The following is a 12,943-nucleotide window of genomic DNA, read 5'->3' on the forward strand; positions in this document are numbered from 1 at the left end:
AAGGGATATTCCATACCATATGACGTCATGCTCAGCATATAAAGCTGGGGGAAGAAGAAGGAAGTGGGGGACGTTTGGAGTGGTGGCATTTGTCTTCCCAAGTAACCGTTACGCGTGATGGAGCCCTGCTTTCCTGGAGATGGCTGAACACCTGCCTGCCGATGGGAAGTAGCGAATGAATTCCTTGTTTTGCTTTGCTTCATGCGCGGCTTTTGCTTTACCTATTAAACTGTTCTTATCTCAACCCACGAGTTTTCTCACTTTTACTCTTCCGATTCTCTCCCCCATCCCAGCAGGGGGTAGTGAGTGAGCAGCTGTGAGGTGCTTAGTTGCTGGCTGGGGTTAAACCATGACACATAGTTTGAATGCAAATAGCACTTTTGTTAAAAAAAGGTGGTTCTTGGCTTTATGTAATCAGTTACAAGTTTTGCTAAACATTATATGGACTATTACAGATTCTGTGAATTTGTCTTGGTGCCATATTACTTTAACAAGTATACTCTATATTATAGATAGCCTTAGCAGTAGCTTTTGTTATTCCATATTTTCTCAGCTTTGGAAAGGAGTTATATTTATTTTTCTGATTCTGGTAATTTCTGGTTTTGTAGTCATAGGCATCTAGGCTTCTGGTTCTATAACTGACATGTGAAGGCATGATTCCCAACAGTATGTTCTCTGCAAATCTGTCATAGTGTGGAAAGCTATCTATCACTATATCCTTGTTGTGTTTGGGAAATGATACCAGCTGAATTATATTGTATAAAATGTAATTCTTTTTGTTGTCTTAAAAAAGTAACATTTTCACAGTCTTGCTTCAGATGTGGATGCAGTGGTGTCAATCAAATATCTGCCATATTGACATCATTGTTTGTTTTAGAAAGGGAATAGCTATAGTGGTATAGTGGCTACACTGTCTTTAGATAAGTATAATGTTGTTTAATTCAGTGTCCTCTTCCAGCTTCAGCTATAGCAGCTGGGGACACTGTTATCCAGCTGGTTACAACAGCCCAGCAAGTAGAGGTTACTTGTTTCACAATTCAGCCAACAGAGCAGAAATGCAAGTTCTCTCTGTTCTGCTGCAGTAGAGTCAGCAATAGTTTCAAAACATTTAATCAGCAATTAGGTTAAATTTGCTCATTTTGCACTTAAGTGGATCAAGTTGAATTCCACTGGCTGTACAGTGAAGAATTATCTTCTGTCAGGAATATAGTAACAAGCATCCAGGGATAAAAAGTCTTGAATTTCTATCAGTGTGCAAAATGATCCCGCAAAATGATCAAGCAGGTTTCATTGTTTTTCCTGTAAGAATACAGCTGAAGCCTTATTATGCTGCTTTTCTATGTTTATATTTTATTGAAGAATGAATGATTTGGTTTGCTTGTTTCATCCAGACTTTTATGATGGCCTTTTTCCTATTTTTATTCAGATAAATTAAAACAAACAAACAAAAATAACCCTCAGCATCTTGAAGTTCTTCTTTTCACCAGCAACATGCACTTAGTAGTGATGAGCAATTACTCAATAAAAAACTCTTTTTCTGTCTTCCTATAGGATATTTTCCTATGTATTTTAATTGCTGGGAAAAGCAAAAACAGTTGATTCGAGACATAACAATGACATAATATTTTTCTAATATTTCACTACATAAAAGTAATAGATTGCTTTACCAAATGTTATATATATTTTTAGAGATGATTACATAATTGTTTTACTTAGCAGTTGTAATTCAAGATCTAACTTCATCTCTACAGTAAAGGAATACTTAAAATCTACACTTGTACCCTTGTATTAGGTCCAGCCAAGGAATAATGTATGCAGTTCACCATCAGGCTGCACAGTTAGATACCTCGATCACAGGTGAAGTGTTGCCTATAAATCCCCCCATCTAGCTCCTGCCCAAGATCATCATGAGAGCTGGGGATGGTGGGACAGCACTCATTATTTTTAGATATTAGACCAGCTACTGTGTTCTTTTTACCTTGTTCTGGATAAGGCTATATTCTAAAGTGAATATATATATATTATTGGTTGTAGGATGGAATGGGAAATTTGAGAGTCACTAAAAAAGGAATACGACTTGAAGGAATATCTGAATTTCTACTTCCACTATACGTGAAAGAAATCCATTCCCGAAAGGTAGGTGTTTTTCATCTTTTTTTCTTAATTTACAGCTAATATAAATTAATCTCTTCAGTCTCAAACTACAAAGTTTAATTCTTACACCTCCTAAATTAGCAATCAGTAGAAGTTTGCTTTGAGAATACCTTAACAGTGAAAGCTTCCTTCATGTGATTTTTTTTTTTTTGAAACCTTGCTTGCTTCTTAAAAGAAATGTCTTATCCTAAAGAAAAGAGATTCAAAGCATGTATATTTTATACTTCAAATGACCTCAACATGGGGAATGGAATATTTTCCTCTTCATTTATATTTGACTCTTCATTTAATGTGAACTCCAGAAAAACAAGATTGGTGATATGTTCAAAATGCAGTGAAATAAACAATGGTTTTGTATATGCTTAAGTTCTTTCTGGTATTATTAGCTAGTGTGATTTCTTTTCTTTCTTTTTTTATTTTTCCCCCCCTCCCCCATTAGGTATAGGCAATCTTGCTAAACTGCATAATGTCTCTAGGATTTAATTTTTCAAAGCAAGCCATTTTCACTGTTGCTTAAATGTAACTGTTTTATCATTTAACAGCAGGTTGTTATAGAGGAAAAAAGAAAATCAAGATATGTATTCAGAAATTCAGCATAGCTCATTTTAACTCATTCATTTTGATTCAGTCATGCTGTTTACATTAACATCGTCAATGAATTAAGAGATTTCCAGTATTTAAAAAAAATTTTTTTTAAGTTCTTTTTACCATGCTAGTGATGACCTATGATCAAAGAGGAATGTTACAATGGTTTTCAGTCAATCATCAGCAAAAAAATTTAATATGCATACTGCAGAAGTTGACAGGAATGAAAAGTATGTTTACCCTAAATGCCTTTGTGGAAAATTCTGTCTGAAACCTGTCTTCTATGTATATAAAAAAAGTCTCAAGTACATTCATAAATGAGATCCTGACAGTTTCCCATTTCTCTTAATTAGTTCACTCGTGTTAATAGATGTGTGAGATGAGGTAGTCTCTTTGTCCTCTTTTTCTGTAAAATTAAGGTCTTTCAATGTTTAACAGAGTAGCAATATTGTCCCAAGTAATGAAAAATTCTATAATATTCAGGTAACAGTATATTCCCCAACAATATTGAATTTTGATCACTTTATTGAACAGGTATTAGTTTACTTTTCAACTCATCATACATACAATGTTAAAATATCTTGTTCATAATGTTTCTTTTATAACAGTAGCTAAAAACATTAATATCTAGCTAAGATAAATCTATAATCAAACATTTGGTAATGAATTATTTCCAAATAAATGCAAATATCATAGCTTTGATCAGAATTTTGAGGGGAGGCGAAACGACGGAACAGTCAACGTGTAAGTACATAAATGACCATTTAAGTACCAAACACTGCTACCAAGAGTAAATCAATAAGGCCAGATTCTGCTTTCTAAAACTGGAAAGACATCTACAAAAGAGAACTTTGGCTGTGGGTTTATTTTTTTCCTAGATCACCTTGCCGTGGAAAGGTGTGAGCAACTCTAAAGTAGTTTCTGTAATCTTCTAATATTTTCTTTACAATTTTGAAACTATAGAATTCATCAAATTAACTAGAGTACTTTGTATTTTATCTATATCTAAATAGAAAAAATATCTCAAGGGTTCTGTTAGACCTTAATATCTAGTACAACAAATCCATTTAAAATCATGCCTAAAGCCTGAACCTCTTCAGTATGAGTATTCCAATATGTAGACTTTATGAAATTGGTGTAAAATTTCCAGGCTGTATAACCTTTTAGGAAGCATACTTTTTCTTAGAGGTTGCAGAACATTAGTCGTGGTTTTTGCATTTTCCCCAGTTCCTTTCTGCGGGTGGATGGTGTCTATTATTGTTCCATGTCCTGTTACTGTACATTAGAGTTATGATTTGGGATATTTGCTTGCACAGGGCTTCATATTGCAGAACATTGGTTCTGTTAAAGTAAATATAGAAACTTCTGTTTCAAGTGAGAGTAATGAGAGATTCAGGTAGGGTCCTAATTTCACTTAGAGCTGCTAACTAATCTGAGAAAAAAATGCACACAAATATAACTACTGTAAAGGAACAGGATGCAAAGTCTACTAGTAGCCTAACACAAGGTCACACTAGTCCTGTGAAGCTCATGAAAAACAGATAGACCTGTCAGTAAGTGCCCTCAAACCAGCAGAAGAAAAGAGACAGAGTTGATCATTAGCTGGACAAAGTATTTCAACTAAAGTATTTTTGGTGTTGCAGGTCTACTTATATCTATTAACATTAAAACATTTGTTACCTAGCTAAAGAAATGGTATGTATGTAGACTTGGTTCTCATCTTGCACTGCTTGTGAACTAGGTGCACGTTCCAGTCTTTTGCCAACTTTGCTCAGTAGTTGTTGTGCTAAAGTGTCAGTAACTTCTGGTGTTTGCAAATGTGAGTGTCATGAGGGAATGATAGAAAACCATCTGGAGTTGTATTAAGCTTTACGGTAGGGATTTGTGATGTCTCTGCATGGTGTTTCCCCAGGTGTGTAGCATCTGCATGTGACATTAGCTGTTTTGTCACTTACAGAATTGACCTTGGTGCTGTAGAAATCTAAGAGTGAGCCAGGTTTTCTGAGCTCTTATTATAGTCAGTAGGGACCTAGTCAATACAGACAGTGGATTCTGAAGAGCTATCCTGCTCACCAGCTGTTAGTGTTTACTTTGGGTGATACAGAGGGGAATGCTTTTCCCCGCCTTTTCCATGAAAGCAGTAATGATTTAAGTTTGATGCATACGGGAGTTAAAATGTGCCATGGAATCGAAAAATCATTTGAAGCTGATGTCTTTACGGTCTTTTACATGCGTATGTTGCTTGCTTATTTTCTGAAAGGAGAGTTTGATTTTTAAGCAAACTTACTCATTCCCCTCTAAAAGAACACAGTCATTAAAGTGACATCATTTGATTAACTCTTGAGATGACTTGTAACATATTCAATAACAACTTTGTGAAATGGGTGTATTTCCTCTGCACTGGTGAAATGGTTTGTAGAATGGCCGCTGGGGGACCTCCATGTAGGGCTCTCAGCCCTGCAGGTCAGGGTGTCACTGCTTTCCCATTACTCAGCACAAAGGAGAGTTAGGTGGGAAGGCCAATGGTATTAGCAGGAGGGTACCGCAGCAGGCTAAGAGGCACGAGCGGAGTTCTTGCACATATGCTGGAGCTATCTTTTAGTTAGCTAGATCTGGAGCTGATAAAACATGTTCATGGATGACACAGGGTTCACCTCTGATTCTGATAGTGAACTACTTCTGATAAGAGTCCCAGGCAGTCTGTTGAGTAGCTAGGCTGCACTGAGCTCTCTGCTGCTGCGATTTAAATGTGAAGGGTGGCTAGGTTTGTTAGTGTAAAGTTCACATGTGCTTACAGGTGCTGAAATCACCACTTTTGCATGCAGCATACCTGGATCCCCAAATAAGATCACTTATGTAGGGTTAAATGCAGACCTTAAACTGCCTTTATCAGAAGAGATGTATAGGTCAAAAAATTGCCTTTTGTCTTGTGTTTGCTTCATTAAAACCCTGAATATTAAAAGTAAATGCTAAAATAATTTGAGTTAAGTTAGTTGGAGAACAAATATGCATGAATTCTTAAAAACAAAACAAAACTTCTAGTGATATTTTCTCCTGCCAGTATACAATTTTCTATGGAAAAGTAGTAATGAAAAATCCAGGTCTGGGGTAAACCGAACATTCATTCATGTTTTGTCTGTAGGAGTTGTGTAAATGAGAAGGCTGCTCAGAGGGTGTTGTTTCCTTAACCTTGCTCCTCTTGCCTTTCCCTTTCTACTCTATTCAGTTAGTGGTGTCCATAGAACCACGGGTTCCTACCCAAAATCTCATGTTTACACAAAAAAAGATACTTCTGTATTTTCATCAAATGACTTATCAGTTCAAGTTCTGACATGCAGTTACATCAGAACCTGAGCAGATAAGGGCTCATTTGGTTCTGAATTAACATCTTTATATCCCTTAAAAAAGGGTACGCATACTCTATGAATTGAATTTTAGTGAGAATTTCATTTTGACTATGGCTGGTCTAGTTGTGTACTTCTGATTAGACTTACTGGTTTCAGACTAGTAATTTGATCTAGACAATGTTATATTTTCCACATTTATATCATTTGCATTGATATGATGCAAAGAAACAATGCAAACTATGTTCTTTGTAGTGTATCATTAATGGATGTATGAAATCAAATAACACGTAATGCAATAACCTGAATTATTACAATGTTTCAGTTTTTCTGAATTAAATTTCTTCATCATCCTACTACTGCATCCATACTACTGCATTTGTGAATGGAAACAATCAAGGTGCAGTTTTATTAATTTTTTATATAACAATAAAAGCTGTTCATGGTGTTTTCTTGAGAATGTATTCTTGGCTTTATTGATCTTTTTCATTTGCACATACAGTACTTAAGTGTTGAAGAAAACCAAGTTTTCTCTTTGTTAAATTGTTTCCATTGCAGATAAAATAAGTAACTCATTGCCCCTTAAACTAGGGGGGATTGCTTTTTTTTTTTTTCTGTACAATTAACAAGGTTAAGCTGTTCATGGTGTTTTCTTGAGAATGTATTCTTGGCTTTATTGATCTTTTTCATTTGCACATACAGTACTTAAGTGTTGAAGAAAACCAAGTTTTCTCTTTGTTAAATTGTTTCCATTGCAGATAAAATAAGTAACTCATTGCCCCTTAAACTAGGGGGGATTGCTTTTTTTTTTTTTCTGTACAATTAACAAGGTTAAAAGTGTATTCTCTGAACTTAGAGAGCATGTGTTTTCAAGAGGTATCCTTAGAGAACACAGAATTTAATGATTTAGTTAAAAGCTGTCAGAAAAATGTCTAGAAAACAAGAAACACTGAATACTTATAAACTTCTGACTGAACACAGGAAACTCTAAAAACTTTCTGTATATCTTGTAACTTTAAATATGTGATTGTATGAGAACTAAGAAATTGTAGGTAGATTTTAAAGCAGAACTTCTTTCAGGTATTCCTTCTCTCCAGATTTTCACTCTGGAGACTGAATATCCTTATAAATATTTAGAGAGCTTTATTTTATTTTGTTTTATTTCCAAACCTGAATCAATCTTGACAGAAGCAATTCTACACTGTGTTTCTTTCTTCACTGTCTCTCTAAGTGTGTGTAACCATTAACAGAATTAAATTTTGTCAATTCCAGCCAGCACATTACATATATTTAGGTTTGTGTTTGGGCCTTAGATGCCTTTGCAAGAACCCCAAATTCTTTTTCTGAGAATGCCTTTGTTGAGCTTCTCTCACCGATAAGGTTATAAAGAAGCAGCATAGGAGATCACACCAAAAGACTTCCTGAAGTTGAGGAAGGACATCCACTGCTCTTGTCCATTGAGCCAGTCTTCTCATTATACAAGACCACCAAATCAAGTGCTGCTTGCCCTTACTAAACACATTCTTGTTTTTTCCCAGTTGCCTTCTTTTCCTTCATCTGCTTTGAAGTGATTTTCAGGGGGATGTCCTCCATAATCTTCCTACGAACTGAAGTGAGACTGACTGGGCTGTAGTTTCCAGTCTTCTCTTCTTGAAAGACATTCATAGTCTCTTGTAGGGTCCTGCAAGTATGTCGTATTTGTCAATTTTGGGGTTGGAGAGGAGGAACATATTCCCTCACCCTCCCCTGAAACATTTTTCTAAAAATTCAAGGCCAAGTTGTTTGCTATATCCACTCTCTTTTCTTCTCCATAAGATATCCCATTGCCATGCAGTAAAACTAGTTTGGGTCCTGCAGTCCTACCACTACTGAGGTATATAGGTATCAGAGAAACTCCAATTAGGAGATGTCATTGCTCACCTTTTTTGTACTATCAAAGAAATCACAAAGGCACCTAAGAATCTGCCACCTTTATTGCTCATTGTGAAGTGCAATGCTTGTTTCTGCAGCTACATGTCATAATCCTCTCAGATAAAATCTGAAATGCTCCCCAGTTCATTTTTCTGATACCTACTCTTCAGCCTTGCCCTTGCCCACTCACCTGTCACTGAGAATAAAGTCATTATTATGGCATAAAGGACTCCTTAAGTCATTATGGCTCTCAATATGATGTAGTTCCAATGTACTGAAAGCCCAGTGTCAGTTTATTGGCTATAAACAAGATATAAGGTTTTCTTAATCACAAGCTTTGCCAAGGGACAAGTCACTCTTAATTTGTTGGTGGTCTCCATAGGGACTGCCACTCTGAAATTGAGTTGGCTGTACTTGCTCTTCACTGACAGCTGATAAGAGCTTTCATGATTGATGGTTTTGTCCTTGATTTGCTATACTTCACTGAAACCTGTCTGGGGGTCACCCAATTGTACAACTCTATCTTTTGAAGACATCATTTTTTCATGTCAACCTGTACTCCTCTTATTATTACTGTGACTTGTTCAGTCAAGGAGGATCTCTGCTTGTTATACTGAAAATTCTGAGTTAATATTACCCAAGCTTTTTACTTTGGTTGACTACAGCTCATCAATAAAGTCATGAGCGGCCTATATCCACCCAATTTTATACCAGCCTGAGGAACTGAATTTGTTTGGGAAACACTTCTTCAGAAGTATGTGGGAAAGTTGATGAAGTAGCAACTGTTTTTCTGGGATTTGTTGTTGTTTTCGGTATCAATTGCATTTTCAGTTTTCCAAGTACTTCCTTCATGTAGTACATTTGTGTTCCATTGTGTCTGATCCTAATATTAATTCAAAGTGAATTTGGTTTGAACTGTTTTAACTGTATGGGCATCTTGAGTTGAGGAATGACTTTTTTTTTCCCTGAACAACTTGAAAATAATATAGTTGCAATTTACAGAGGCTAAGCAATTACTTCTAAAGCAGGTATGTCAAAGCAGATGACTTGCAAGAGACTTGAAAAGGAGAAAAATCTGTGTCTTCCTTTATCTCTTCATGCAGGAATTTACTCATGTTTCTTCATGGAGAGAAACATTTATCCTTTGCGTCCCATTTTATAAACTTAAGGTAGACCTTACGTTTTGCTCTTCTGTAGAAACCTGAGAACTATGGATGCACAGATAAAAACGAGGGGAAAAAAGTGAGAGTTGTTGTTGGGGGGGGGAATATCCATGTAAGCCATTAAGCACAAAGTACATAACATAATTTTATCTCCCCAAAATACAGCTAGTCTGTTAGCCCTGGCTTGAGGGCTGCTGAGATCATTTGAAATGTATTTCCTATAAGTCGCTCTGTGCAATGCCCTCACTTGTAGGCCTTTAGTAGCCAAAGACAAATTTTCCCAAAAAACATTGTAAACAGTGTGTTTGTTAAGTTAGGAGAAGATCTACTTCGTATCCAAAGACTCAGTGTATTAACAACAAAGAATATTCATGTAATAAAATTACACATCTAATGCTGTTGGGAGTTGTCAGCAGGGATTTCTGAAGGAGAGATCATGCCTGACAGCCTTCTACAACAAAGTGTCTAGCTTGGTGGATGAGGACAGCTAATATTGTTAATCTTGCTTTTGACCCAGCCTCCCATCATATACTCTTAGACAAACTGATGATGTATATGCTAAAAGGACAGTGAGGTGGGCTGAAAACCGGCTAAACTTCTGGGCTCAAAGGGTTCTGACCAGTGGCGTGAAGCTCAGCTGAAGGCCAGTCACTAGTGATGAACTCATGGGGTCAGTACTGAGGCCAACGTTGTTTAATTTCTTCATTAATGACCTGGACCTGCACAGTGCACTCTCAGCAAGTTTGCCTATGATACAAAACTAGGAGGAGGAGTGTACAAACAAGTAATTTCTAGAAGCAAAAGACAAAAAGAAAAATAATGAAAGCATTGTTGTTTTAACTGTTCAGAGTTTTAATTATTTCCAACTCATTAATAATAACGCTCTTTTTTCTTTTCCTGTTTCATATCAGATGAATCTCAGAAGTATTTGGGGTAATAATCAAATCCAAACTTCAAAGGTAACACTGAAAATGAATATAAGAAAGATTCTCAAGGTATTAATTCTGAAACAGAAACGGGTGTCCAAAGTTTGAATATGTAATTTCCAGAAGTGCAAGCTGACTTACAAAATTAGTTTTATCCATTAGATATAGAAAAATGTATTTCTTACCTTGAAATGAAACAGAATTATTACAGTCCACTTTTACTTGGTCAGCTTTGCTTTCAGTATATTTTGTGTCTTGTATGATGTTTCTCACTTTTTAAAAAACATTTGTAATCAAATTATATAAAGCAGATAAACCATTCATAATCTGCAAAAATAAATACCAGTAAAATTCAAACCCAAAATCTGCTTGTGACTCTAAAGGAGATGTGAGTGGTCAAATAAAAGTTCTGAAGCTATTTTTGTTTTAAGGACATCTGTGGTAAAGTTATAGGAGCTTACTTCCAGAGTTTGATGAGGCAGTTCAGAAAAAATAATTCTTCTACCTGTTTATGTAATTTGTCAGACCTGTATTGTATTAGACTGAGGGGTGGTTTTTTTTTTTTCCTATTATTGTTCTCAACATTTCTGTATTCTATCAGGAAGAAAAACATTCTAAGCAAGGAAAGAAAATTGCATTCTCATTGTTGAGAAATACCATATTTTTTGAGACACTGCACACAATTTGGTGTCTTACATGATAATAGAGGAAATTAATGAATATTCTGAAGTTGAAGATGAAAAAAGCAAGAATGAATCTTACCTTGACTACCTGGAGTGAAATTCACAAGACAAGATACAGTGTAATCAACACATCTGTTCTGACAGTCCCTGATTAGGACACCATTCCTCTCTTTAAGGGACAAATTGCTTGTTCCTTTGCAGCTTCTGATAGCTGACTACCACAAGCAAATATCATAAGGATTGCATTTATAATACTGTCCATCTCCTGTTTGAAATGAGCTTTGTATTTTCTTACTATTCAGTAAGAACTAAGTTGGATTTTACGGCTTCATAATCAACAACATTCATTTATTTTTCTCTTTTTTTTGCATATGAACACACATATATAACTTCCATATTTATGCACAATAATTTAAAATTACTGGTCAGTCTTAAGAATTGGAGCCTTTTATTCCAGATAGCAAGTGTGCTTTTTGAGTTTATACTATATGACTTTTGTTGTCATAAGAAATATATCATACTATAAACCTCTAGTTTCAGAAACAACTTGTCACCAGCAATGAAATTTTCTGCTTTGAAAATGCTTTTACAGAGTATTTTTTGTTTATTTTTTACTATTCCCTGAAGGAGTTTCCCATCCATCTAGTACTGTGACTTAAACTTCAATCCCCTTTATATAATTCTGAAATCCCTCCCTCAATGACTTTAAAATTTCTTTTTTTTTTTTTTTTTTTTTTAATCTGAGAATTTTGGCGAGTGTATGAAGTCTGTATGGATAAAGATATTATTACTTGTCCTGACTGAGGGGGAGGAAAATGGGTTTGGGACAGGTTGTTTAAAGCAACCTATCAAGTTAAAATGAGGTAGAGAAGGCAAATAAATACAAGTGCTACAAGCATTTTAATAAAGCAGTATGAATTACTAAAATATTTGTAGGCATAACAAGTAATGTATTTTAGAATAAAAACTGTTCTTTTCCTTTTTCCTTTTTTAGGCAGTGCGAGAAATATATCAGTTATATTTTTTGCTTATAAATCTTCAATATGTGGTTAATTCAAGCCTTCCTTAAAAAAGGCAGGTGGAGTAATCATTCTCCTTTTTAGATGCAAAATAAATAAGTATTACACTTCCTTTTACAGATTATGCTCTTGACTCTTTGCTAACGTTGTTAATCCAAAGCAGTTTCAAATTTATTATTTGAAGAAATAAAATGGAAGCATTGATTATTCCATAACAAGGACCGTGTTTTGACACTGGCCTGCACGCAAGAGTGATAAGTAACACTAACATTAGTTGAAAGCCTTGCTGACCTGAAGAGCATCCTCATGAAATAATTGCACAAAGCAAAACAATTTAAATTCTTTTCATTACCAAGTGTATGTTCAATGATTTCCTTTGAACTCATTTTATTAAAAGAAATTAAAATTTCAAATTAAAAATTACCTCAAAATTGTAACTTCTTGTCTGTAACAAGTAACGTGAAATGCCATGCATTCTACAGATAAAAACAAAAATAGATCAGAGTTCCACCAAATTAATGTATTCTATGCTTTCTTCCTGTTTCTAAATTTGGATCTAATTATGCTGTCCTTTCTCAAGTGTAATCTCCTGTGGGTTTTGTAGAAAAGTATCAAAATTTTCCATATTCCAATTTTTCCATGGAACATTTTTATGGAATTTGAAACATTATTTTCCTGTTAAGAGTCTTCTCCCTTTATGTGAATTTAAGAAAATGAGAAACTAACAGAAGACACTAAAAGTTTATTTTTTCATAGTTCTGGTTTTTGACATCAACATACTCTGCTGATTTGCAGGTGACCAAAAAGTTCAATTGTACCCATTTGTTACATCAAAAGATATTATCAAAAGCTGTTTCAAAAAACCTCTATGGTCTGCTTGAAAGTTTCCAGAACTTCCTCTGTGTTAAGGATCTGTCCAACTAAATTCCAGTTAATATCTTTATGGGTTACCTTCTCTTGCCAAATTAATACATGACATAAATTGGTTCTTCAAGTGAATCAAAGACCCAGTGTCTCTTGTCTTCTTGAAAAAACAGTTCCTAACTTTTTAAAGGGGTGACCAAGTTGATTTATCTTTGTTGTTGTTTTTGTATCTCTTCTTTGTTATAGTTATGCAATGGTACCTACTTAAACATCTTGAGTAAACAGCGTCCTGTG

The 12,943-nt window shown here is 35.1% G+C and overlaps 1 protein-coding gene across 2 annotated transcripts in view; it reads left to right on the top strand.

The window, feature by feature from the left end:
- SGCZ (sarcoglycan zeta) overlaps positions 1 to 12,943 on the top strand; it is a 253,050-nt gene that overhangs the window by 120,482 nt on the left and 119,625 nt on the right. For both annotated transcript variants that reach the window (XM_009277404.1, XM_019471552.1), the window contains exon 2: positions 2,035 to 2,136. In XM_009277404.1, the coding sequence (XP_009275679.1) occupies positions 2,035 to 2,136 (102 nt within the window). The remainder of the gene's footprint in view (positions 1 to 2,034; positions 2,137 to 12,943) is intronic.

Source organism: Aptenodytes forsteri, unplaced genomic scaffold (assembly GCF_000699145.1).
Source record: "Aptenodytes forsteri isolate BGI_AS27 unplaced genomic scaffold, ASM69914v1 Scaffold65, whole genome shotgun sequence".
Lineage (NCBI taxonomy): Eukaryota > Metazoa > Chordata > Aves > Sphenisciformes > Spheniscidae > Aptenodytes > Aptenodytes forsteri.